This window comes from Erinaceus europaeus, chromosome 2 (assembly GCF_950295315.1).
Source record: "Erinaceus europaeus chromosome 2, mEriEur2.1, whole genome shotgun sequence".
In the NCBI taxonomy this organism is placed as follows: domain Eukaryota; kingdom Metazoa; phylum Chordata; class Mammalia; order Eulipotyphla; family Erinaceidae; genus Erinaceus; species Erinaceus europaeus.
In genome coordinates this window covers 190,044,536-190,069,336 of record NC_080163.1, presented here as the reverse complement: position 1 = coordinate 190,069,336, position 24,801 = coordinate 190,044,536, and the positions used below count along the sequence as shown (strand labels likewise).

The window sequence follows — 24,801 nt, the reverse complement described above, 5'->3', positions numbered from 1 at the left end:
GAAGAAAGAGAGGCTGGGGTGGTGGCACCCGGTTGAGCCCACAAGGTAGCATTTGCAAGGACCCAGGTTCAGGCTTCAAGTCCCTGCCTGCAGGGAGTAGGTTCCACGAGCAGTGAAACAGTGCTGCAGGTCTCTCTCTCTCTCTCTCCATTCTTCCACACATAATCTGATTTCTGTCTCTAATAGATAAATAATTTTAAACAGTTAATTGATTTTTAAAAATTTTTTTATTTTCCCTTTTGTTGCCCTTGTTTTTTTATTGTTGTAGTTATTATTGTTGTTATTGATGTTGTCATTGTTGGATAGGACAGAGAGAAATGGAGAGAGGAGGGGAAGACAGAGAGGGGGAGAGAAAGATAAAACACCTGAGGACTTACTTCACTTGTGAAGTGACTCCCCTGCAGGTGGGGAGCCAGGGGCTCAAACCAGGATCCTTATGCCGGTACTTGTGCTTCACACCATGTGCACTTAACCCGCTGCACTACCACCCAACTCCCCAGATAAGTTTTTTTTTTTTTTGCCTCCAGGGTTATTGCTGGGGCTCGGTGCCTGCACTATGAATCCACTGCTCCTGGAGGCTATTTTCCCCATTTTGTTGCCCTTGTGCTTGTTGTAGTTATTATTGTTGTCATAGCTGTTGTTGGATAGGACAGAGAGAAATGGAGGGGGGGGGGAGACAGAGAGGAGGAGAGAAAGACACCTGCAGACCTGCTTCACCGCTTATGAAGAGACCTCCTGCAGGTGGGGAGCTGGGGGCTCAAACTGGGATCCTTATGCCAGCCCTTGCGCTTTGCACCATGTACACTTAACCCACTGTGCTACCACCCAGCTCCCAGATAAGTAATTTTTAAATGAGGTCTGGGGCTGGGTGGTGATGTACTTGGTAGAGCACACATTAGTGTCCAAGGACCCAGGTACAATCCCCTGGTCCCCACCTGCAGGGGGAAGCTTTATGAGCAGTGAATAAGAAGTGCTGCAGATGTCTCTGTTTCTCTCTCTGTCTCCCTCTCCCCTCTCAACTTCTCTGTCTATCCAAAATAAATAATTTCTTTTAAGTGAGGTCTAAGTTTGACCCTCAGCACTGCATGTGCCAGAGTGGTGCTCTGGTTCTCTTCTCTCCCTCTCCTCTTTCTCTCTCTCCCTCTGTCCCTCTTGTATTTTTACCAGAGCACTGCTCAGCTCTGGCTTATGGTGGTGTGGGGAATTGAGCCTCAGACACGAGAGTATCTTTGGGTGTTTCTAGTAACTTTCTCAGTAGGCTGATGGGGGGACCTGGACTCCTCAGTGGCTGACAGTTAATGAGGCGAGATGCCAGGACTGCCCTGGCCCACTCTGGATGGAGGTGGGTGGTGAGAAGCAAGCAAAGGCCTATGGGATCAGGAATAATGGGTTGGGTTGACCACCTTCAGCCTGCACAAGTACCCATCCCCCAACTCCACTCATTCATCTGATCCTGCAGTTCTCATTCTTGACTCTGAACTTTACCTCCCAGCTTCCATTATGATGGTTTCTCTGGGTTGGACCCAGAATAATGTACCTGGCAACCAAAGGGAAAAAAAAATGGAACCCTTAGAGATTCCCCAGCACCCCCAGGAGGAGGAGCAGTGTCGCCCCAGCTTTAGAACCTCTGCAGCCCTGGGAGATGCCAGATGAACTAGGAGAGCTGTGTATGTGGGGTTGGGGGGAGGGGCTGGGGTGGGCAGGACCCTGCTCTCAGTCCCTTGCTGGCTGCCATTTCCCACTCTGTTTTTTATTCCATTAACATTCCCCACTTCCTCCACACACTCTTCCTCCAGCTAGTCCCAAGGGCTCCATTATTCAAACTGGGGGGGGGGGGGGGGTTGAAGAAATCAGCACTGGTCAGATAATCAGCTGCGGACAGACAGGCTCCATGAGAGGATCCAGACAATCCCTCCCAGGCCGGCAGGATAAAAGACATCAGCCCAGGCCAGGGAAGCAGGCAGGAAAAGGGAGTAGGGGTGTTGGGAGGGGGCTCCGTCCCACCCCAGGTTCCTGGAGGTCTTGACCAAGAGGCCCCGCCTGCCTGCTTCCCCAGAGAGCTGGTGTAGACCCAACAGCAGAGGCCTTGGGAGGGCAGGGGTGTCAACAAGGGCTGACACCCTCTCCGGTCCCAGGGGGCCCGGATGTGAGTGAGTGTTCCTAGAGACACGAGACACGGTGCAGCTGCTGGAGTGGGGACAAGAGGGCAGGGGTGGCTTTCCGGGGCAGGCAGCTAGATCCCCCCAAGGGGATGGGGTCAGCTTAGTAAATGTTCCCCACAGTCACCCTCTGCTGCCCTCCAGCTGGGCTCCCCCTTCCTTCTGGTGTGTTCTCTGGCTGGCTTTCTCTCCCCCTCTGGGTTTCTCCCCCCCCCCTCCCCAAGTCCTCCACCTGCCTCCAAACCTCCACCCTCCCCCGCGGGTTTCCTGGCCACCCCTTATCTCATTTCCCTTCTCCTACGTCTTCCTCATATTCTCCCTCTCCTTCTCCCTCTCCCTCTCCCTCTCCCTAGCCCTCTCCCTCTCTTTCTCTCTCCTCACTGTCTGCCCCGAGGCCTCCCTGGCTGTCTCTCTTTCTCTACAATGTCTGTCTCTGTGCATCTCTCCTCCTCCTAGCCAACCCCGCCCAGACTCTGGCAGTACCCCTCCTGTCTCAGGCAGGGTGACCCGCTCCCTCTCAGCACATTCACCAGCCGCCTCCTCACAGCCCAGTGCCAGCTCCTCCTGGCCTGGAGCTTGGCCACTTTAGGACTCTGCCTGTTCTTTCCAACACCACCCAGCCCCAGCGCCAGCCCAGCCCTTTGCCTCGCCCACCTGCCTGCCCGAAGACTCTCCCCCAGCCCCTGTAGCCGCTGGGCTCCCATGTGTCTCAGGGCCACCCTGGGCACCTTTCCCGCTGTCTCACCAGAAAACCAGTCCCAACATGCCAGGGCCCCAGCGCTCAGGTCTGCCTCCTGCCCTCCTCCTCCTCCTCCCTCCCCTCCTGCCTCAGCCCCGCCCCGGCCCCTCCCGGCCCCTGGGGCCCTCCCAGCCTCCAGCTCCCCCTCCCATCTGGACGGGCTGGGCTGCAGAAGAAGGACACCACAGCTCGGACTGGGGCAGGAGGGAAGGAGCCCCGGGAGGGCCCGAGCTGAGGCCCAGGGTGCTGGAGCTTGCAGGAGCTGGACTCAGAGGTAACGTGTGGGGAGAGAGTAGATGCCAGGCTCCCCGTCCCCAGGGTGGGAGCTGACCCCAGTGATCCTAGTCCTGGTGTGTGGGAGGGGGGATAAAAATGGAGGCAGGTGTGGAAACGTGGGGAACCCGGCCCCTGGGGTGGCAATGGGAACTTGAAAGTGTAAGGAGTTGGGCAGAGAGTGGGAAGAGCAGGGCGGTGTTGAAATGGGGTCAGAGGCTGGATTCAAGACCCAGGAATGGGGAACAGGTGGGTTCCTACTTGGGACCAGTTCAAGGGCCGGAAGAAACAATGACAGGGCTTGGCAGGCCAGGCTTTGGGGGAGTCTGGATTGAGCCCCAAAGACTTCCCTTGCAGCTCCGCGGCACCCCTCCCCTGGGCTGGGTCATGCGCTGCCCCAAGTGCCTTCTCTGCCTGTCAGCGTTGCTCACGCTCCTGGGCCTCAAAGTCTACATTGAGTGGGCATCCGAGTCCAAGCTGAACAAGGCCTACCCAGGACCCAGAGGCACCCCACCAGGCCCCACCAGAGCCAGCCCTGAGCCCACCCTCCCCATCAACCTGTCTGCTCGCCTGGGCCAGACCAGCCCCCTGCCCTCGGCCTCCTGGAACCAGCAGCAGTGGCGGCTGGGGGCACTGCCCACCGGGTTGGAGAGCACTGAGGCTGGGGGCTGCCGGTCTTGGGGAGCCAGTGCTGCCGCTGAGATCCCTGACTTTGCTTCCTACCCCGGAAACCTCCGCCGCTTCCTGCTGTCAGCGGCCTGCCGGAGCTTCCCACAGTGGCTGCCCCCAGGGGGAGGGGGCCGTGTGTCCAGCTGCTCTGAGACCCATGTTCCCTACCTGCTGCTGGCCATCAAGTCGGAGCCTGGACACTTTGCACAGCGGCAGGCTGTGAGGGAGACGTGGGGTGGCCCCACTCCGGGAATCCGGCTGCTCTTCCTGCTGGGGTCTCCCGAGGGGGTGGGGGGCCCTGACCTGGGCTCCCTGGTGGCCTGGGAGAGCCGCCGCCACAGTGACCTGCTGCTCTGGGACTTCATTGATGTCCCCTTCAACCGGACACTCAAGGACCTGATGCTGATGGCCTGGCTGGGCCGCCACTGCCCAGGTGTGAGCTTCATCCTGCAGGCTTCGGACGATGCCTTCGTACACACAGCTGCCCTGCTGGGCCACCTGCGGGCCCTGCCACCCAGCCGGGCCCGGGGCCTGTACCTGGGTGAGGTCTTCACCCAGGCCAAGCCCCTGCGCAAGCCTGGGGGACCCTTCTACGTGCCGACGTCCTTCTTCGAGGGTGGCTACCCAGCCTACGCCAGCGGGGGCGGCTATGTCATCTCCGGGAGCCTGGCACCCTGGCTGCTGCAGGCAGCGGCCCGTGTGGTGCCCTTCCCCTTTGACGACGTCTACACTGGCCTGTGCTTCCAGGCCCTGGGCCTGCTGCCCAGAACCCACCGGGGCTTCCTCACCACCTGGCCTGCAGACCGCAGCCCCGATCCCTGCGCTCTGCGGGACCTGCTGTTAGTGCGGCCCCTCGGCCCCCAGGACAGCATTCGGCTCTGGAAACGCCTGCTGGACCCAGAGCTCCGTTGCTGAGCACCCCCTGCACACAGGACAGGTGGAGGGGTGGTGAGAAGAAAAGGCTTCTAACCTAGAGCTTGACTGGGGCCCAGGGCCCTGGCCGTGGCTCAGCCTCTCCTAGACCTCTGTGCAAGAGAAGATGGCCAGCCCAGAGTACTGGCCATATGAACCACTCCTGGGCCTGCCTGGTGAGAGACCTAGTTAGGCAGGAGGAGACTTTTTGTTTACTCTATGATTTGGAGGGGAAAAAATCACCATTCCCCACTGCCTGAGCAGCCTGGCTTTATCCTTGTGCCTGTGGGCCCAGAGGTGGCTTATGGGGCAGAGCTCAACTACACCCTGACCCTCCACGCTAGATACTCTCTGACCCTGACTGGGGATGATCTGCTCTACTGGGAACTAGGCTGCCCCCCCCCCCCCAGCCTCCTTTCTACAAGGGAAGGTGAGGGGGAGCCAGAGGCCATGTCCCCTATCCATTCTGTCTGCTGAAACCGACCCTCAGCTGGCAAAGCTTCCCGGGGAAGTAGATTTCTCAACCACAGAGGCTAGCATTTATCTGAGGTGGCTGAGGGTGGTCCCCAAGGCCGTCACAGTGAACCCTGGGAAGCACAGGCCACAGAGACACAGAGCCAAAGGCAGACAGTGTTTATTGGCTGAGTGCTGATCCCTCTCACTCCACTGAGTGCAGCCCGGCCTGCCTCTCCCCCTGCCCAGAGGGGCTTCCAGCCCCAGAGGCAGCCTGGCCTGGCCCCTGGAGAAGGCACTATGACAGCAGGAGGACAGAGCAGTCCGACAGAGCCACCCTCAAATGTAACAGCCTGGAGGAGCAGGGGTGGTGAGCAGGAGCAGCCCCCGATGAGCATCTTGGGTGTGACTGGGCCCCTGAGTACAGGGGAGTCGGGGTTGGTGCTAAGGAGGGGCGATGTCCTGCTAGCTCCCTCTTCCCATCAGGATGGGGCTGCCTCTGCCCGGCTGAGGTGGGAGGGCAGGGTGAGTGAGCCTCACTTCTCAAAGTGCTCCAGTGGGTAGTGCTCGCCATAGGTCTGCAGGTGCTGGGCCAGGGCCTCCTGCTGCTTGCGGAGCTGGGCGGGCATCTCCTGATACACATCTGAGAAGAGCAGGTTGGGGTTGGGCTTCGGCTTCCGCTCAGCCTGCTCAAAGGCCTCCATCACCTGGGGGAACACAGGACAGGTGGGCAGATGGCCGGCCTCCCACCCCAGGTCCCAGGCCCTGCCTGCTGGTCCAGAAAGTTTCAGAGGAAGGATCTCCTCCAAATCCTTCCCACTTGGGCACTGGAATTGCTCATGTAGACTGGTGGCAACTGCCATCCCGCAGCAGCATCCCCCACACCCCTGCGTCCACATCCCTGGCAGGACCAGGCACTGTGATAGGGTCATCAGGGGCAGCACCAGGGCACACTGGGCAAGGGCCTATCCTCCCAACTGGGCAGCGCTGCCCCTGGCTGCTGATGACTAGGGGTCATGGAACACAGGGCACTCAGAGGAATGCTTATACCAGATTTATACCAGATGAAAGTTAATCACCTAATCCTCAAATTTTTATTTATTTATTTTTTTACCAGAACACTACCCATCTCAAGCTATTGGTGGTTCTGAGCACTGAGCCCGGGACCATAGAGTCTCAGGCATGAGACTCTTTTTGCATAATCATTATGCTATTAATAACAGGTTGTCAGAAAAGTCATGACTTTTGTTTGTTTTAAAGATTTTATTTATTTATTTATGAGAAAGTAGGAGAGAGAGAAAGAACCAGACAGACATCACTCTGGCACATGTGCTGGCAGGGACTGAACTCAGGACCTCATACTTGAGAGTCCAACACTTTATCCACTGCGCCACCTCCTGGACCACTTTTTTTTTAACCAGAGCACTGCTCAGTTCTGGCTTATGGTGGTATGTTGTGTGTGTGTGTGTGGGGGGGGTTGAACCTAGAACTCTGAAGCCTCAGGTATGAGAGTCTCTTACCTGAAATAGCCACTATGCTATTTCACCCGCCAACATCTTCCTAGCCCTCAAATGGCTTTTTCTTTTTTCTTTTGAATGAGAGCACTGCTCAGCTCTGGCTGATGATGGTGCTGGGGACTGAACCTGGGACCTCAGAAGTTCAGGCATAAGAATCACTTTGCAGACCAATATGCTGTCTCCCAGCCCTCTAGCCCTCAAACGACCTTTCAAAGCAGACACTCACGCAGCCCCCTTCACAGATAAAAGGTCACAAGGGGTAGCAACCTGGCTCCACAGGCCCACACTAGTGACCCTGAGGCTCCCAGGTCCATAACCCCCAAACCCCAGCCTTGGGTTCCCCAGCTCCAGAACATGTTCCCTAAGCATAGCTTTCCCAGGGAGCTTCCCCACCATACCCCATAGGACAGAGAGAAATTAAAAGGGGGGAGTGTGGTCTGGGAAGTGGCATAGTGGCTAAAGCACTGGACTCTCAAGCTTCAGGTCCCCAGTTCAATCCCTGGCGGCACACATAGCAGAATGATGTCTGGTTCTTTCCTCCTCTTTCTCATGAATGAATAAAATCTTAAAAAAAAAAAAAAAAAAAGAGGGGGAGACAGGGAGGGAGCGAGACAGACACCTGTAGCACTGCTTCACAAATTGTGAAGCTTCCCGGCTACATGTGGGGAGTGGGGGCTTGAACCTGGGTCCTTACACATGGTAATATGTGTGTTCAACTGGTTCACAACCCCCCCCCCTCGCAAACCTTCCTCACCTTCTTGCGGGACTGTTTCCTCCAGGCCTTCTCCTGCTCATCGTCCCACCAGCCTCTGCTCTGCAGGTAGTGCCTCAGGCGAGAGATGGGGTGGTCCTGCTTATCCCAGTAGTTGACCTCATCCACCGAGCGGTAGGCTGAGCTGTCGTCACTGGTGCTATGGTGCCCAATCCTGCAGGGAAAAGGACCCCCCCAAAATTAGTCTGCCACCTGGTGCATGACAATCAGAAGGGAGGGTGGTGGGTGGGGGCACGCTGAGCCATTTTGTGGGAGACAGAAAAATCAGGTGGGGTTGAGCAGCACCTGTAGGTCATGGCCTCGATGAGGAAGGGCTGGTTCTCTGCCACCGCTCGGCGCCGGGCCTCCTTGGTAGCATTGTACACGGCAAACACGTCGTTGCCGTCCACGCGGATGGACATGATGCCGTAGCCAGGGCCTCGGGCCGCTGCGGGGACAGAGAGGAGACCGCCCGGGGCCCAGGGCTCGTAGGGAGACCGAGCATAGGGCAGGCGGGGAGGGGGTGCACCCCGGGGTAAGGTGGGGGGTCCATACCGATGCCATCGCCGCGGTACTGCTCCGAGGTGGGTGTGGAGATGGCATAGCCGTTGTTCCGGCAGAAGAAGATGATGGGGCACTCCAGGGTGGCGGCGAAGTTGAAACCAGCGTGGGCATCTCCCTCGCTGGCCGCCCCCTCCCCGAAGTAGCAGATGACTGCCTTGTTGTCGTTGGCCCTCTTGGCTGCATAGGCCGCGCCCACGGCTGCAGGGTCAGAGGGTGAACAGGGGTCAAAGGGGGCCCGCTGCACACGGGCATAGGCACGCGCACACACACACACACACACACACACACACACGTCTGTACACTCACGCACATTCATGCACACGGGTGCACGCACTCCTAGCCTCACACTAACTGGCGAAGCTCCCACCCGTCCTCTCAGAGAAGCCCCACCCAGCCCCTCTTCTCCCTTCTGCTGATGCCAATACCATATTCCCAACAATCCATCACCCTCTTTGACTCTTTCCTCCCTCCCTCCCTCCCTTCCTTTTCTCTCTTTCTCTCCCCACCCCTTTCTTTTTGAGATAGAGACAGAAAGGTAAAGAGGTAGAGAGGCAGAGAGAGAGAGAGAGACCGCTGCACCAAAGCTTCCTTCAGTGCAGTCAGCACTGGGCTGGAACCTGCACATGACAAAGCAGGCACTATCCAGGTGAGCTATTCTTCCAGCCCCACCATCTTTGGCATCTGACGTCCTGTCATTCGTATACCTGCTCCACCTGCAAAATACAGCCTCCATCTGATGCCCTCTCCCCACCTCATTCTCTCTCCTCAGCCTCGCAACTCCTGCCCCAGTGGCTCCCCAGTGGCCTCCACGCTGGTCCCTGCTCCTCACTCTCTTATCTGGCACTCAGGGGACTCTCCTTCCCTGTGAGCCACTGCACAGCAGTGACTCCCCCACTCCACAGCACCCCATCCTCTCTGGAGAAGAGTCCAAGGGCCTACAAAAGTCAAAGGCCCAGAGGTCCCCAAACACCCCTTCACCCAACCACCTTTTTATAAAATGGCTTTTTTATATTTTATTTTAGAGAGAGAGAGGAGAGGGAGAGGGAGAGGGAGAGGGAGAGGGAGAGGGAGAGGGAGAGGAACTATGATACAGAGAGAAAGACCAGAACACTATTCAGCTCTGGCTTATGGAGGTGCTGGGGATTGAACCTGGGACCTCTTATGACTTAGGCATGAGAGTCTTTTGCACAGCCATTACGCTGTCTCCCCAGCCCCCAATTATCTTTCTTCCTCTGCTCATTCTACACCTGCCCTCCCACCCCAGGCTCCTCCTTGCTCCCCAAACAAATCGAGGATTTTTGGTTTTTTATTTCTTTTAGCAACTTGTTTTTGGAGACAGAGATAAACTGGTAGGGAAGTGAGAAGTAGAGAGGGAGAGAGAAAGAGAGATACTTGCAGCACTACTTCACCATTCATGAAGCAGATGGGGAGCAGGGGCTTGAACCCGGGTCCTTGTGCATGGTAACGTGTGCACTTAACTAGCTGCACCACCACCTGCACTCCTGTATTTTTTAAAATTATTATTAGTTGTCACCAGCAGGACTTCACCACTCCAGGATGGCTTTTTTAGATAGAGGCAGAAAGAGTGAACGATCACAGCACTGAAGCTTCCTGCAGCGTGGTGGGGGCCGGGCTCAGAAATGGGTCACAATAACAACAAAGCAGCGCACTGTGCAGGTGAGCTATTCACCAGCCCCACATCAAGGTCTGATGTGGCTCCCTCCCTGACTCTGGTGGTAGGAAAATGTCACTACGAGATGCCTGCTTCCTGGCCTCCTGCCACAAATCACTTTATTTTTCTCCTTTAGCCGCTTCCATCATCCCTTTAGCTCGTGGACTGCCCCTTGGCCCCACTCCTGGAGAACTGAGGTTTCTGGGTGCCTTGCATTTATTGTGCCTAGGATGGGACCCAGGGAAAGGGTGACTTAGGGGTTGGCCAAATGGAACATCAGGCCAGGGCCCGCCTCACGGCCACGCACTTATCTTCCGAAGATACCGACGCCTTGCACGTCAGAGGCAGGAGCCACGTCTAATTCCTACACAGGATGCTGGCTGCTCTGCTCAGTCTCAGAGACACACTGGCTCATGCATTTTGGCTGCCCTGGTGCAGAGAGAACTGAAGCCAAGATTGACCCTGCTCAGAATGCAGGCTCCAGAGGGAGAAGGAGAGTCGGATGCATTGGTCTCCGGTGTGTGGGTGCAGACCAGGATACTAGCCCACATACTGAGTCAACTCCCTAATTTTACTATTCCTAATTTGCTTATTAGTATGATTTAAATTGTAGGTAGAGGCATGGAGATATAAAGGCAGAGAGAGAAAGAGAGACATACCACAGCATCAAAGTTTCCTTCAATGCAGTAGGAGCCAGACTCGATCTGGGTGGTCACATACATGGCAAAGCAGTGCCAAGGAAGTCCTTTCACTAGCCCGTTGTTTTTAATCCATTTTATGTATTAATGAGAGAGAGAATGAATGACAGCATTACTCTGGTATACGTGATGTCTGGGCTTAAACTCAGGATCTCATGTCTGCAAATCTGACACTTTCCCCTTTGCACCATCTCCGGGGCTTCTTTTATTTCTACTGGGAAGGGAAACCACTTGCTCAAAGTCAGGTGTTAGGGAGCGAGATGAGTTGGACTCAAAACTGTGGTCACTGTGGCTCCCAAGCTAGATCTTATTCAGTCCTCCAAGCCACATTAAGCTTACTCTGGGGGCCTATGAAATAAATAAAAATGGGGGGCAGGTGTTGGTGAAGTTGGTTGAGTGTGATGTTATAATGCTCAAGGATCTGGGTTCAAGCCTCTGGTCCCCACCTGCGGGGGGAAGCTTCACAGGTGGTGAAGCAGGTCTACAGGTGTCTCTCTTTCTCTCTCCCCCTATTCCTCTCAATTTCTCTGTATCTCTATTCAATAAATAAAATTAAAAAGAAAGAAAATGAAACCATGTAAGCAGATTGAGGCAGAATGAGGCAGTGGTGCACTAGGGAGTGTGTACACATTACCATGTGCAAGGAACCGGGGTCCAAGCCCCCAGTCCCCACTTGCAGGGGGGAAGCCTTATGAAGCAGTGTTGTGGGTGTCTGTCTTTCTCCCTCTGTATGTCCTCCTTCCCTCTCAATTTCTCTCTTCTTATTAAAAGTAAACAAATGGGGTGTCAGGTGGTAGCATAACGGGTTAAGCACACATGGCGCAAAGTGCAAGGACCAGTAATAAGGATCCCGGTTTGAGCCCCGGGCTCCCCACCTGCAGGGGAGTCACTTCATGGGTGGTGAAGCAGGTCTGCAGGTGTCTCTCTTTCTCTCCCCCTCTCTGTCTTCCCCTCCTCCTTTTCTCTCTGTCCTATCCAACAACAATGACAGCAACAACAACAACAATAATAACAACAACAATGAAAAACAACAGGGGCAACAAAGGGAAAAATAAATAAAATAAATATTTTAAAAAGTAAACAAATGAAGTGTGGTTGCATCAGCTCAAGTCTACTTATGGGGGTTTGGATGCCACCTTCTCGGAAGGTCTGGTGCCCATCATGGAGCCTCCACCCTCCCACCCAAGGGCTGGAGAAGGGGTTGTGTCCTCACCCTGTGGGATCTGAGTGGCCAGGGGAGAGGAGATGGTGACAAAGTGGCGCTCCTTGCAGCCATAGTGGACAGGCATCTGGCGCCCCTTGCCTTGGTCGCTCGCATTGCCATAACACTGAGCCATGAACAGCTCCAGGGGGTAGTCCCGATACATCAGCACACCTGGGAGGGGAGAGACAGGGGTTAGCCTTGTGGGCGGTATGTGTGTGTGTGGGGGGGGGAGCAGAAGCAGGTCCCCCCACAAGGGGTCCCAAAGCCCAGCGAGGAAGTTTCACAAGAGGTGAAGCAGTGCTACAGCTACCTCTCTCCTGTTCTACCCCCTCCCTTCCTCCCCCCAATTTCTCTCTGTCTCTATTAAAAATAAAGCAAATAGGGAGCTGGGCGGTAGCACAGCAGGTTAAGCACACGTGGCGCAAAGCCCAAGGACCAGTGTAAGGATTCCGGTTTGAGCCCCCGGCTCCCCACCTGCAGGGGAGTCGCTTCACAGGTGGTGAAGCAGGTCTGCGGGTGTCTATCTTTCTCTCCTCCTCTGTCTTTCCCTCCTCTCTCCGTTTCTCTCTGTCCTATCCAACAACGAACAACATCAACAACAACAATAACCACAACAAGGCTACAACAACAAGGGCAACAAAAGGGTGGAAAAAATGGCCTCCAGGAGCAGTGGCTTCATGGTGTAGGCACTGAGCCCCAGCAATAACCCTGGAGGCAAAAAAAAAAAAAGTGTGGTCACCCCAGCTCAAGTTTGGGGGTTGGACACCACCAGTGCCCTGTGTGTACAATAAGAGAACTGGACCGGGTAGCAAGTGAGGCAGATCTGGGTGGGGTGCAGGCCAGTGCAGGAACCAGATGTGCCAACCCAGAAGAATCGGTCAGGGTCAAGAGAGAATCAGCCTACTGCTCTGGTTTATGGTGGTATGGGGGATTGAACCTGAGATCTTAGTGCCTCAGGAATAAGTCTTTTTGAAAAACCATTGTGCTATCTCCCCAGCCCAAAAAACCTGATGTTTAAGTACTTCACCAATCAAATTCCTCTATTTTTTGAAAGATTTATTTATTTATGAGAGAAAGAAAACTGAGAATCAGAACATCACTCCGGCACATACAATGCTGAGGTTCAAACTAAGGTTCTCATGTTTAAGAGTCCAGAGTTTTGGGAGTCAGGCGGTAGCACAGCGGGTTAAGCGCAGGTGGCTGCAAAGCACAAGGACCGGCTTAAGGATAACGGTTCAAGCCCCCAGCTCCCCACCTGCAGGGGAGTCGCTTCACAGGTGGTGAAGTAGGTCTTCAGGTATCTATCTTTCTCTCCCCCTCTCTGTCTTCCCCTCCTCTCTCCATTTCTCTCTGTCCTACTCAACAATGACGACATCAACAGCAATAATAACTACAACAACAATAAAAACAACAAGGGCAACAAAAAGGAAATACAGAATCCAGAGCTTTATCCACTGCACCACCTCCCGGGCCTCCTCAGTTACTTTAAAAGCTCATCATATGGGCTCGGGAAGATAGCACAGTGGTTTTGTAAAAGGCTTTCATGCTTGAGGCTCTGCAGTCCCAGGTTCAATCCACATAAGCCAGAACTGAGCAGTGCTCTGTTTTCTCTCTCCCATTTAAATAAATAACTGTTTTAAAAATTAGAAAAAAATAAACTCAGGGTGTGATAGTGGTGCATCTGGTTAAGTGCATGTATTACCATGCACAAGAACCTGGGTTTAAGTCCCCAGCCCCTACCTGCAACAAAAGTGGTGAAACAGGTGTCTCTTTGACTCTCCCATTCCATCTCCCCTGCCCTCTTAATTTCTCTGTCAAATAAATGCCCTCAAATAAAATAAAGTTTAAAAAAATGCAGGGGAGTCACTTCACAAGCAGTAAAGCAGGTCTGCAGGTATCTATCATTCTCTCCCCCTCTCTGTCTTCCCCTCCTCTCTCCATTTCTCTCTGTCCTATCCAACAATGACGACATCAATAATGACTACAACAATAATACAACAAGGGCAACAAAAGGGAATAAGTAAACATTAAAAAATATTTTTAAAAAAACATATTGCACCAAAGTACAAGACTCTGGGTTGGGTGTGGGGTAGAATACAGATCCAAGAAGGATGGCAGAGGACCTAGTTGTATTGGCGGTTGTATTGTTATATGGAAAACTGGGAAATGTTATGCATGTACAAACTATTGTATTTACTGTCGAATGTAAAACACTAATTCCCCAATAGAGAAATTAATATATATATATTAAAAAAAAAACTCAACATATGAGCCATACATACATGTACAATAAAAGCACAATCCAGGGAGTTGGGCGGTTCCTTTTGTCCTAGCTGAAAAGTGACTAGTTGTCACAGTCACACCTTAAGATTGTGGGGAGTGCTGGGGGGAGTATCCATGGAAGCACCCTAAGACCCCAAGCAATAGAGCAGAGTTATTAGGGGTTCCAAATCTTTTCTTTACAGAACCCTTTCTTCAGATAAAAATGAGCAGACCTTATGGTCTAGGGGGTGGTGCAGTGGACAAGACATTGGACTTCCAAGCATGAAGTCCTGAGTTCAATCTTCAGCAGCACATGGGCCAGAGTGATGCTCTGGTTTGTGTTCTCTCTCTCTCTCTCACCCCCCATTAATAAATAAACAAATCTAAGTGTGCACTTGGTTAAGCACACGCATTACAGTGTACAAGGACCCAGTCCCCACCTGCAGGGGGTAGTTACACAACTGGTGAAGCAGGGCTGCAGTATCTTTCTCTCTCTCCATCCTTCCCTCTCGATTTCTTCCTGTCTCTATCTGAAATAAATAAGAAAGGAAGAGAGAAAGAAAGAGAGAGAGGGAGGGAGGGAGAGAGGGAGGAAGGAAGGAAGGAAGGGAGGGAGGGAGGGAGGGAGGGAGGGAGGAAGTGAATGGAACTGACAGTCCATAGCAGTCATGTTTTGTACAAGGGACGCCGCCTTCCTGAATAACGGCAGACACAACTATAATTAGATGTGTCAAATGCTATTCTTCTCAGCACCGTCAGATATTAGCTCACTGATTCTCACAGTCTCTGAGGGAAGAGAGAAATGGGTTTGTTTCTCCGTACACACAGGAGGAAACGGAGGTGAGTGAAGTTTCAAAAAGTGGCTTCGCGTCACACACTTGCGAAATGGAGGCATTTCTGCTTACTGGATAGGGACATGATCCAGAGCTGCTTGGACAGTGGTTTTTGCAATTAGCCACTGGAAACATGAGTTAGGGTTGAGGGTGTTCAGCAGGACTTCAAAGTTCCCTCTTTTTTTTTTTTTTCTCTTCTTTCTTTTATATGATAGGACAGAGAGAAACTGATTGAGGTGGGGGGGGGGGCTGCAGCACTGCTTGTGAAGTTTCCCCCTTCCAGGTGAGGACCAGGAGCTTGAACCCATTTCCTTGCACATGGCTAACACGTGTGCTTAAATGAGTATACCACTCCCTGAGCCCTTCACTTTTAAATATATATATTTTGTTTAAATGAGAAAGAGAGATACAAAAAGAAAGCTACAGAGAGAGAACAGAGCACTTCTCAGCACTGGCTTACGGTGGTGCTACAGAATTGAACCTGGGACCTCCGAGCTTCAGGCATTAAAAAAAAAACCTTTGTATAACCATTATGCTACCTCTCCCCAGGCCAAGGTCTGCCTTTTCTTTAAGTTATTATTATTATGATCTTTATTTATTTATTGGATAGAGACAGTAAGAAATCCAGAGGGAAGGGGGAGATAGACAGTAAGAGAAGACACCTTCAGTCCCGGTTCACCACTTGCAAAGCTTTCCCCCTGCAGGTGGGGGCTGGGGACTTGAACCCAAGTCCTTAGGCACTGTAATACGTGTGCTCGACCAGGTGCACCACCACCCAGGCCCCTAAGGTCTGCCTTTAACATAACTTCACTAGTAATTTTCTCTCCTATACCTTTAAGTGGACATAACACAAATCCACATAAGCTTGCCCATGTTGTGAATAAACAAAGTGCGGGGGAGAGGGGCTCTGGGTGAAGCAGCGAATGGGGACTTGAGGAGGGCTTCCTCAGTGTGGCCCAGAGTCCACTCATGGGAGAGCTTCTAGGTAGGGTGGGGCAGAGTGAGGGAGAGAGGATGTTGAATATACAGATTCAGGGGGCCAGGCAGTGGCACACCTGGTTAAGTGCACACATAACCATGTGGAAGGACCCAAGTTTGAGCCCCCTGCTCCCCTCTACAAGTGGTGAAGCAGTTCTGCAGGTGTCTTTCTCTCTCCCTCTTTATCACCTCCCCTTCAAGTTCTCTCTGTTCTTTCAAAGCAGAATAGAAAGAAAGAGAGTAAGGGAAAGGAAGGAAGGAGAGGAGAGGAGAGGAGAGGAGAGGAGAGGAGAGGAGAGGAGAGGAGAGGAGAGGAGAGGAGAGGAGAGGAGAGGAGAGGAGAGGAGAGGAAAGGGAGAGGAAATAATGGCTGCTGGGAGAGGTGGATTCATAGTGCTGGCACTGAACCCCGTTGATAACCCTGGTGGGGAAAAAAGAAAAAAAAACACATTCAGGGCTAGGTGGTGGTGCATCTGGTTTAGCGCACACATATCAGTGCAAAAGGACCCCAGTTCAAGCCCCTGGCCCCCACCTGCATGGGGGAAGTTTCATGAGAGTTGAAGCAGTGCTGCAGGTGTCTTTCTGCCTCTTTCCCTCTCTATTTCCCCCTCCCCTCTCAATTTCTGTCTCTACCCAATAATAAATAAGTATAAATATTTTTTAGCATGTGTGCTCAACCAAATACAAACTTTTTTTTTAATTTAATTTTTTTTGGCCTCCAGGGTTATTACTGGGGCTCAGTACCTGCACTAAGAATCTACTGCTCCTGGTGGCCATTTTTTCCCTTTTTTTTAACCAGAGCACTGCTCAGCTCTGGCTTATGGTGGTGCAGGGGATTGAACCTAGGACTTTGGAGCCTCAGGCTTGAGAGTCTGTTTGCACAATCATTATGCTATCTACCCCTGCCCCCCTTTTTTTTAATTGGATAGGACAGAGAGAAATTGAGAGGAGGGAGATGTAGAGAGGGAGAAAGATAAGACACCTGCAGACCTGCTTCACCACTTGTGAAGTAACACCCTCCCTTTGCCCCCCACCCACAGGTAGGGAGCTGGGGTCTCTAACAAGGATCCTTACGCAGGTCCTTGCACTTCATACTATGCGCACTTAACTGGGCACACCACTGCACAACCTCAATTTAAAAAAAAAAAAATACAGATTCACAGGCTCCGTGCCCTGAAACTCGTTCCAAGTCTCACTTCTGGCCCTGTCCTGTGGTGGAGACACCACATCCATGTCTGAGCTTATGCCCAAATGCCTCCATGGGTGGGAGCTTCAGGCAGAAGGTGGGGGTGTGTGAGAGCCGACGTCACACTCCTGCCCTCCGGAGGCACGTGGTCAGGGCCCACCCCAAACAGGAACAGGGACAGGGAACTGAACCCGTGCCAAGTGACTGCCAGGGTTCTGTGATAGCACTATCTGGCCTGGCCCTGCTCCAGCACGATCTCTCAGGCACCCTGGCTCTGGTTGTCGGAGAACAAGTCCTGCTTCCAGCAGCAAGCACAGTGCCACGGCATTCAAGAGCTCAGTGAAGAGCTGGAGATCCGGCAGAACACATGCCTTGTTGTGCCTAAGGCTCTGGGTTTGAACTAGACACCACACATGTACAACACAGGGAAGCTCCAGGGATGGTGAAACAGTGCTCTGCTGTCCCTCTCTCTCTCTGTTTGTCCTTGCTCCTGTTCAAATAAATAAATAAAGGGACTAGGTCAGAAGAGATAGCATAATGGTTATACAGAAAGACTGGTGCCTTGTGGCTCCAAGGTCTCTGGTTCAATCGTTCACACCATAAGTCAGAGCTGAGCAGTGCTCTGATAATAGATAGATAGATAGATAAATAAATAAATAAATAAGCAAACAAGGCAGGCAGTGGTACATACAGTTGGGCAAGGACCCAAGTTTAAGTCCCCAACTATAGAGAGGACGCTTCACAAAGTGAAGCAGATCTTGAAGGTGTCTTTCCCCCCATCCCCTTTCCATCTCAGATTTTCTTTTTTTTTTTTTTAAATTTATTGGGGAATTAATGTTTTACATTCAATAGTAAATACAATAGTTTGTACATGCATAACATTTCTCAGTTTTCCATATAACAATACAACCCCTACTAGGTCCTCTGTCATCCTTCTTGGATCTGTATTCTCCCCACCCACCCACCCCAGAGTCTTTTACTTCGGTGCACTATGCCAGTTACAATTCAGGTTCTATTTGTGTTCTCTTTTCTGATCTTGTTTTTCAACTTCTGAGAGTGAGATCACCCCATACTCATCCTTCTGTTTCTGACTTATTTCACTTAACATGAATTTTTCAAGGTCCATCCAAGATTGGCTGAAAACGGTGAAGTCACCAATTTTTATAGCTAAGTAGTATTCCATTGTGTATATAGACCACAACTTGCTCAGCCACTCATCTGTTATTGGACACCTGGGTTGCTTCCAAGTTTTGGTTATTACAAATTGTGCTGCTAAGAACATATGTGTACACAGATCTTTTTGGATGGCTGTGTTGGGTTCCTTAGGCTATATCCCCAGGAGAGGAATTGCAGGGTCACAGGGTAGGTCCATTTCTAGCCTTCTGAGAGTTCTCCAGACTGTTCTCCACAGAGGTTGGACCCATTGACATTCCCACCAGCAGTGCAGGAGGGTTCCTTTGACCCCACACCCTCTCCAGCATCTGCTGCTGTGACCTTTTCTGATGTATGACATTCTCACAGGAGTGAAGTGCTATCTCATTGTTGTCTTTATTCTTTTTTTCTTTTTTCCCTCCAGGGTTATTGCTGGGGCTCAGTGCCTGCACCATGAATCCACTGCTCCTGGAGACTTTTTTTTCCCTTTTGTTGCCCTTGTTGTTTAACATTGTTGTGATTATTATTGTTGTTGTTTTTATTGATGTTGTTGTTGTTGGATAGGACAGAGACAGAAATGGGGAGGGGGGGAAGACAGAGAGGGGGAGAGAAAGATAGACACCTGCAGACCTGCTTCATCACTTGTGAGGCAACCCCCTTCAGGTGGGGAGCCAGGGGCTTGAACCAGGATCCTTATGCCGGTCCTTGCGCTTCACGCCATGTGTGCTTAACCCACTGGCCTTTCAGTTCATGGCCCTCTCAGCTGCACCAACGCCCCCGAGCAACCCCCCCAGCTCGAAGAGGCCAGCTGTCTTGTGATACTGTCCGTGGTCCAGCATCCTTAGCAAGGCAGACAGGCGTCTCCCTAGGCCCTGAGCCCCAAACCAGGTCCTGCCAGCTTTGCCAAGCACCTCCATCTTGCTTTTGCTGAAGGGAGTCTCTCTTGCCTAGGCTCCTACATGTGGTGATGGTGTTGGAACCCTGGCTTCGACCCCCATCTTTTTTTTCTCTCTTTTTCTTTTCTTTTTCTTTTGTTCTTTTTTAATTTTGTTTAATTTTTAAATTTTTTCCCTTTATTGGGGGATTAATGTTTTACATTCAGTAAATACAATAGTTTATACATGCATAAAATTCTTAGTTTACTACATAATAATACAACCCCCACTAGGTTCTCTGTCATCCTTTTCCAGGGCCTGCCTCTAGGGTTATCGCTAGGGCTAGGTGCCTACACTATGAATCCACTGCTCCTGGCGGCCATTTTTTTTCTTTTTTTCCGTTTTATTGGATAGGACAGAGAGAAATTGAGAGAGGAGGGAAGAGAGACAGAGAGACTTGCAGACCTGCTTGGCTGCTTGTGAAGCTTTCCCCTGCAGGTGGGGAGTTGGGGACTGGAACCAGGATCCTTGCATAGGTCCTTGTGCTTCATACTATGTGCACTTAACCAGGTGTGCCACCACCCGACCCCCCATCTCATATTATCTCTGTCCTGTCAAATAAAAAATATAAGCTTAAAGGAAGAAAAATATAAATAATATAATTTTTAAAATAAAGATAATGGAAAATTGGGCTGGAGAGTTGAGGGACAGCTCACCATGTAGGGAATATGCCTAGTAACACGCACAGCCAGGGTTCCAACACCAGCACCACACATAGGAGCCTAGGCAAGAGAGACTCCCTTCAGCAGAAACAGGAGGGAGGTGCTCGGCATACCTGGCAGGACCTAGCTTGGGGCTCGGGGCCTGGGGAGACGCCCGTCCGCCTTGCTGAGGATGCTAAACCACAGACAGCATCACAAGACAGCTGGCTTCTTAGAGTTGGCGGGGGGGGGGGGATCAGGGGGGTGGTTGGCGCAGCTGAGAAGGCCATGAACTGAAAGGCCAAGATGGTCCAGGGAGGGCCTGGGGCCATGTGGCCCTGCCTCCCTGATTAAGAGGTATCCCTGTGTAAGCAATTCATCACAAAGTCACCATTACTAGGAGCCAAGTGTTCGCCCCTGCTCCCAGCCTTGCAAGAATCCCCTCAAAAACCACCTGGAGGACTCACCACCTTCCACTGTGGGTAAAGAAACTGAGGCAAGGAGCAGGCAGGAACCCACCCAGCACTTCATGCACCTGCCTGGCCACTCCCCCGCCCAACACACACACATGGCAGGTGGCTCCCCAGCATGGCCACCACATCAATAATGGCGCACACACACACACACTCAGGGCTCCATAAGGCTCATGGGTTGTCCTCTCTCCAACTCTCGGACCCTTCCAGCCTCTCCTTTGGAACGCAGCCGGCTCACTGGCTAAAGCCCTGCCAGGCCCTTCCCTCTGCTTCTACACCCCTCTCCCTCCCAACATGAGCCTGGAGAGAGGCCAGGGAACCAGTGCTAAGTGGACATAGGCCCTCTGCCCATGAGTGACACACATACCAGCGGCCCAGCTGACCTCAGCAGGCTCCCTGCAACACTAGGATGCAGGTACCAGCATTACCTCCCAGCATTGGAGATAAGAGGACAGGACCGACTCAGAGAAGATATGTGACCGGCCCTCAGTGTGACACTTAGCAGACCCCAGCAAGGCACGGGTGACTGGCAGCACAGGCTTGACCACCACATATCCAGCCTGACCTTCAAAATGAAAGCCCAGCCCCTGCAAATTGCCATCCCACCAGGAGGGGCTGACCTGGCTGCCTCGAGGGGGGTGGGGGGAGTGAGTGGCATCACAGACCCAGGTCACTGGTAGTTGCTCGCTCTGCAGGGCAGGTCACGTACCTGCCTCTCGGTACTGGCCAAACACCAGGTCCGTATTGTCCATGGCGGCTGCGCTCCCCACGTGTGTCCCCTCCTCGCCATAGTTGGTCATGTAGAAGGAGATTCGGCCCTGGGGGGGGAGGGGGGGCAGAGGCCCAGACTTGGTTATTCTGGACACTGACAGAGAACCTTCCAAAGCCTGACCAATGTCTTACTTATTTTTCGTGAAAAAGAGGTACAGAGAAAAAACGAAAGAGACACCTGCTCAGCTCTGGCTGATGGTGGTGCTGGAGATTGAACCTGGGACCTCAGAGCCTGAAAGTCTTTTTACAGAGCCATTATGCTATCTTCCCAGCCCTTAACCAATTTCTGGCTGTCACTCAGGGGATACTTGCTGAAGGCCAGTTCTGTGATAGCTATGCTGGGCCTTCATGAGAGAACTACCAGACAGGGTAGAAGCAGAAAGCTGGGAGACTGAACCCCCATTGTCCCCACCATGTAGGAGCACAGGAGAGAAATACCCGAACTGAGCAACAGTGGGGGTATGTGCAAGTTGTCAGGCAGAGAGAAGAGAGAAGTTCATGAGGCCAGAGGGGCTGGAACACAAAGTGGGGGAGCTTGGGAAAGAAGAGGTGGAGGAGAGGCTGTACCCAGGTAACAATACACCTGGGATTTCCCCGAGAGTGGTGGCAACCAGCCAATGGTTCTCCTCAAGGGAGCCATGATTTACAAACACCTCTCAGGCTGGCGGGTGGAAATCAGAGGGAGGAGACAGGACTGAAGAGCAGGAAGCCAGGCAAGAGGAGGTAGTGGCAGGAGTTCAGGAGAGGAGTGAAAGAGTGAGTTCTTTCATTTATTTTTTTTTTCTATAATATTTTTAAATTTATTTTGGATAGAGATAAAGAGAAACTGAGAGGGAGGGGGAGAAAACAGGGAGAGAAAAAGAGACAATGGTAGCAATACTTCACTGCTTATGAAGAATTCCCCCCTGCAGATGGGGGGCACTGGTGTTGAACCCCAGTCCTTGTGCACTGTAATGTGTGTGCTTAATCAGGTGCGCCACCACCTGGCCCTTCTTATTTATTTATAAATATTTATTTGTATTATTTATTCCCTTTTGTTGCCCTTGTTTTATTGTTGTAGTTATTATTGATGTCATTCGTTGTTGGATAGGACAGAGAGAAATGGAGAGAGGAGGGGAAGACAGAGAGAGGGAGGGAAAGATAGACACCTGCAGACCGGCTTCACCGCCTGTGAAGCAACTCCCCTGCAGGTGGGGAGCTGGGGCCTCAAACCGGGATCTTTACACTGGTCCTTGCTCTTTGCGCCACATGGGCTTAACCTGCTGCGCTACCGCCCAACTCCCTATTTATTTATTTTTAATTTGATAAAACAGAAAGAAACTGAGAAGGGGTTGATACGGAGAGAGATAGCTGCAGCACTGCCTCACTGCTTGTGAAGCTTCCCCCCTACAGATGGGAACTTGAAGCCTGAACCTGGTTCCTTGAACATAGTAACATGTGCACCACCACCCAACCCAGATGGTCAAATCTTAAGCAGCAGAGTCTGTTGCCCAAGCTGACTTCTTCTGCTGAATCCCTCAACCCTAGAGCCCGGAGAAGCCAGACATTCAAAGGCCTAGTCTCTAAAGGTCAGGGGTGTCTGGGGGAAACCATTCTAGAACACACAGTTCGAGAAATCAAGCTGACTGCATTTGAGTTATTCTATTTTTCTGTTGTTTTTTTTGTTTTTGTTTTGTTTTTTTGTTTCCAGGGTTACCGCTGGGGCTCGGTGCCAACACTACAAATCCAATGCTCCTAGTGGCTATTTTTCATTTTTATTTTAATTGGATAGGACAGAGAGAGTCTGTGAAGGGAGGGAGAGAGAGACAAAGAGACAGAGAGAGAGACCTAAAGACCTGCTTCACCACTTGTGAAGTGAAGCCCCCCTCCCCACAGGTGGGGAGCCAGCGTCCTTGAGCTTTAGACTATGTGCGCTTAACCTGGCGCGCCACCACCTGATCCACTCAATCTTTCTTTCTTTCTCTCTTCTTTTTGCCACCAGAGTTATTGCTGGGGTTTGGGGTCTGCACAATTAATCGACTGCTACTGACAGCCATTTTTCCCCTTTCTTTCTTTTACTTGATAGGACAGAAAGATATTAAAAGGGGAAGGAGAGCTAGAGAATGAGAAAGAGAAAGAGAGACTCCTGGAGCACTACTTCACCACTTGGGAAGCTTCCCCACTGCAGGTAGGGACCAGGCGCTTGCACCTAGATTCTTTTCATGGCAGCCTAAGCGCTTAGTGAGCTGCACTGCTGCCCAGCCCCTGCTATTTCTTTCCTTCCTTCTTTTCTTTCTTCCCTTTTTTTAAAAAAAGATTTTTATTTATTTGCTAATGACAATGATAGGAGGAGAGAGAGAAAGAAGCAGACATCACTCTAGTACATGTGCTGCAAGGGATTGAACTCAGGACCTCATGCTTGAGAGTCTAATGCTTTATCTTTTGTGCCACATCCCAGACCACCCTTCTTTTCGTTTCCCTTCTTCTTTCTTCATTTTTTACCAGAGCACTGCTCAGCTCTGGCTTATAGTTGTGTGAGGAATTGAACGTTGGACGTTGGAGCCTCAGTCATAAAAAGTCTTTTTGCAAGGACTGCAAAAGCTGAATAAGGGCAAGAGACTGGCATACTTTAACGATGACTCTTTAATCACTATCAGGCCATTCCATCAGTTGGGGCCCTAATCAGGGAGTCCTGAGATTCCCAAACAGACTTGATGGGACTAGAACTCAAATAAATCCCTCTCTCCATTGTTACCGGTGATTTCTATCAGGAACAACAAAATAAAGCCCTTTGTGGGCCCCCATAGGACCTTGCCCTCAACTTGGATCAACAATGGTAGAGAGTGTTCCACCCTCTGAAGGGAGGATGGACACCATACTCTATGCTACACCTGAGGAGATGGGTCGATATGGGGCAGCATGGAATGTTCCTATTCATGACCACAGAATGTGAGCTCAGATCTAGAGGGAGGAAGAGGTCACACAGGCGCTCCTAAGCTAATTACGGGCCCCAGATCACATCAAATTGATGGGATTTACAGTCAACAATATTTATACCCCTTTCCCATATTAGGGAGCTACTTTCTTCCCTGATCCAGCTTTCTGGTCCTTCTGCCAGCCATGACATCATCTCCCCAGACAATAACTTGGATCTACTGGCATATCAGATTTCAGGCTCAGGGGCAAAAAGAAAAAGGGAAAAAAGAAAAAAACTAGTATAGCCACAGGCCCTTTGGAATATAACTAAAATATTCCTACTAGCTATCTACAAAATGGAGGACCCCCCCCCCCCCAACTCTTCATCTGCACTATTCCAGCCCTTAGGTCCATGACTGGTCAACAATTTGTTTGGCTTTGTATGTTAACTCTCTTTTCAGCCACCAGGTTCCAGATGCTAACAGGATGCCGACCAGACATCCCTGGACAGACAACCCCACCAATGTGTCCTGGAGCTCTGTTTCCCCAGAGCCCTTCCCCACTAGGGAAAGAGGCAGGCTGGGAGTATGGATCAACCTATCAACACCCATGTTCAGCCGGGAAGCAATTACAGAAGCCAGACCTTCAACCTTCTGCATCCCACAATGACCTTGGGTCCATACTCCCAGAGGGTTAAAGAATAGGAAAGCTACCAGGGGAGGGGATGGGATACAGTGTTCTGGTGGTGGGAATTGTGCAAAGTTGTACCCCTCTTATCCTATGGTTTTGTCAATGTTTCCTTTTTATAAATAGAAAAAAAAATTTTTTTAAATATTTTTGCTTAACCATTGTTGTCTCCCCTACCCAGCATTTAATTTCTTGATAAGAGACTAGCTCCAGTCTTCTCACCCTGCCTTGTCCAGAGCTTCAAAGCCTGGATCTGTGGTAGCCATCTTGTGAACACTGGGGAACAAGCAAGGACACAGGCAACTTGCCTGTAATGGCAGTACGGAAAAATAGGCAACCCCAAGCCGCTGAGAGTGGCAGAATGGAATTCTAGGGGC

At 51.6% G+C, this 24,801-nt stretch overlaps 2 protein-coding genes across 2 annotated transcripts in view; one reads left to right on the top strand and one right to left on the bottom strand.

Moving 5' to 3' along the window:
• The first annotated feature begins 3,028 nt into the window (after window positions 1-3,028).
• On the top strand, window positions 3,029-5,222 carry B3GNT8 (UDP-GlcNAc:betaGal beta-1,3-N-acetylglucosaminyltransferase 8). The gene is made up of 2 exons (XM_007536587.2): window positions 3,029-3,172; window positions 3,529-5,222. Exon 2 carries the CDS (start codon window positions 3,559-3,561, stop codon window positions 4,753-4,755), a length of 1,197 nt encoding a protein of 398 aa, XP_007536649.1. The 5' UTR covers window positions 3,029-3,172; window positions 3,529-3,558; the 3' UTR covers window positions 4,756-5,222.
• Window positions 5,223-5,370: 148 nt separating this feature from the next.
• The window catches only part of BCKDHA (branched chain keto acid dehydrogenase E1 subunit alpha), a 45,249-nt gene continuing 25,818 nt past the window's right edge, over window positions 5,371-24,801 (bottom strand). Inside the window, exons 4-9 of the mRNA XM_007536588.3 lie at window positions 20,781-20,889; window positions 11,621-11,782; window positions 8,029-8,235; window positions 7,780-7,921; window positions 7,477-7,648; window positions 5,371-5,912 (exon numbers count right to left, since the gene is read on the bottom strand). Coding sequence (XP_007536650.1) covers window positions 5,742-5,912; window positions 7,477-7,648; window positions 7,780-7,921; window positions 8,029-8,235; window positions 11,621-11,782; window positions 20,781-20,889 — 963 coding nt within the window. The 3' untranslated portion in view covers window positions 5,371-5,741. The remainder of the gene's footprint in view (window positions 5,913-7,476; window positions 7,649-7,779; window positions 7,922-8,028; window positions 8,236-11,620; window positions 11,783-20,780; window positions 20,890-24,801) is intronic.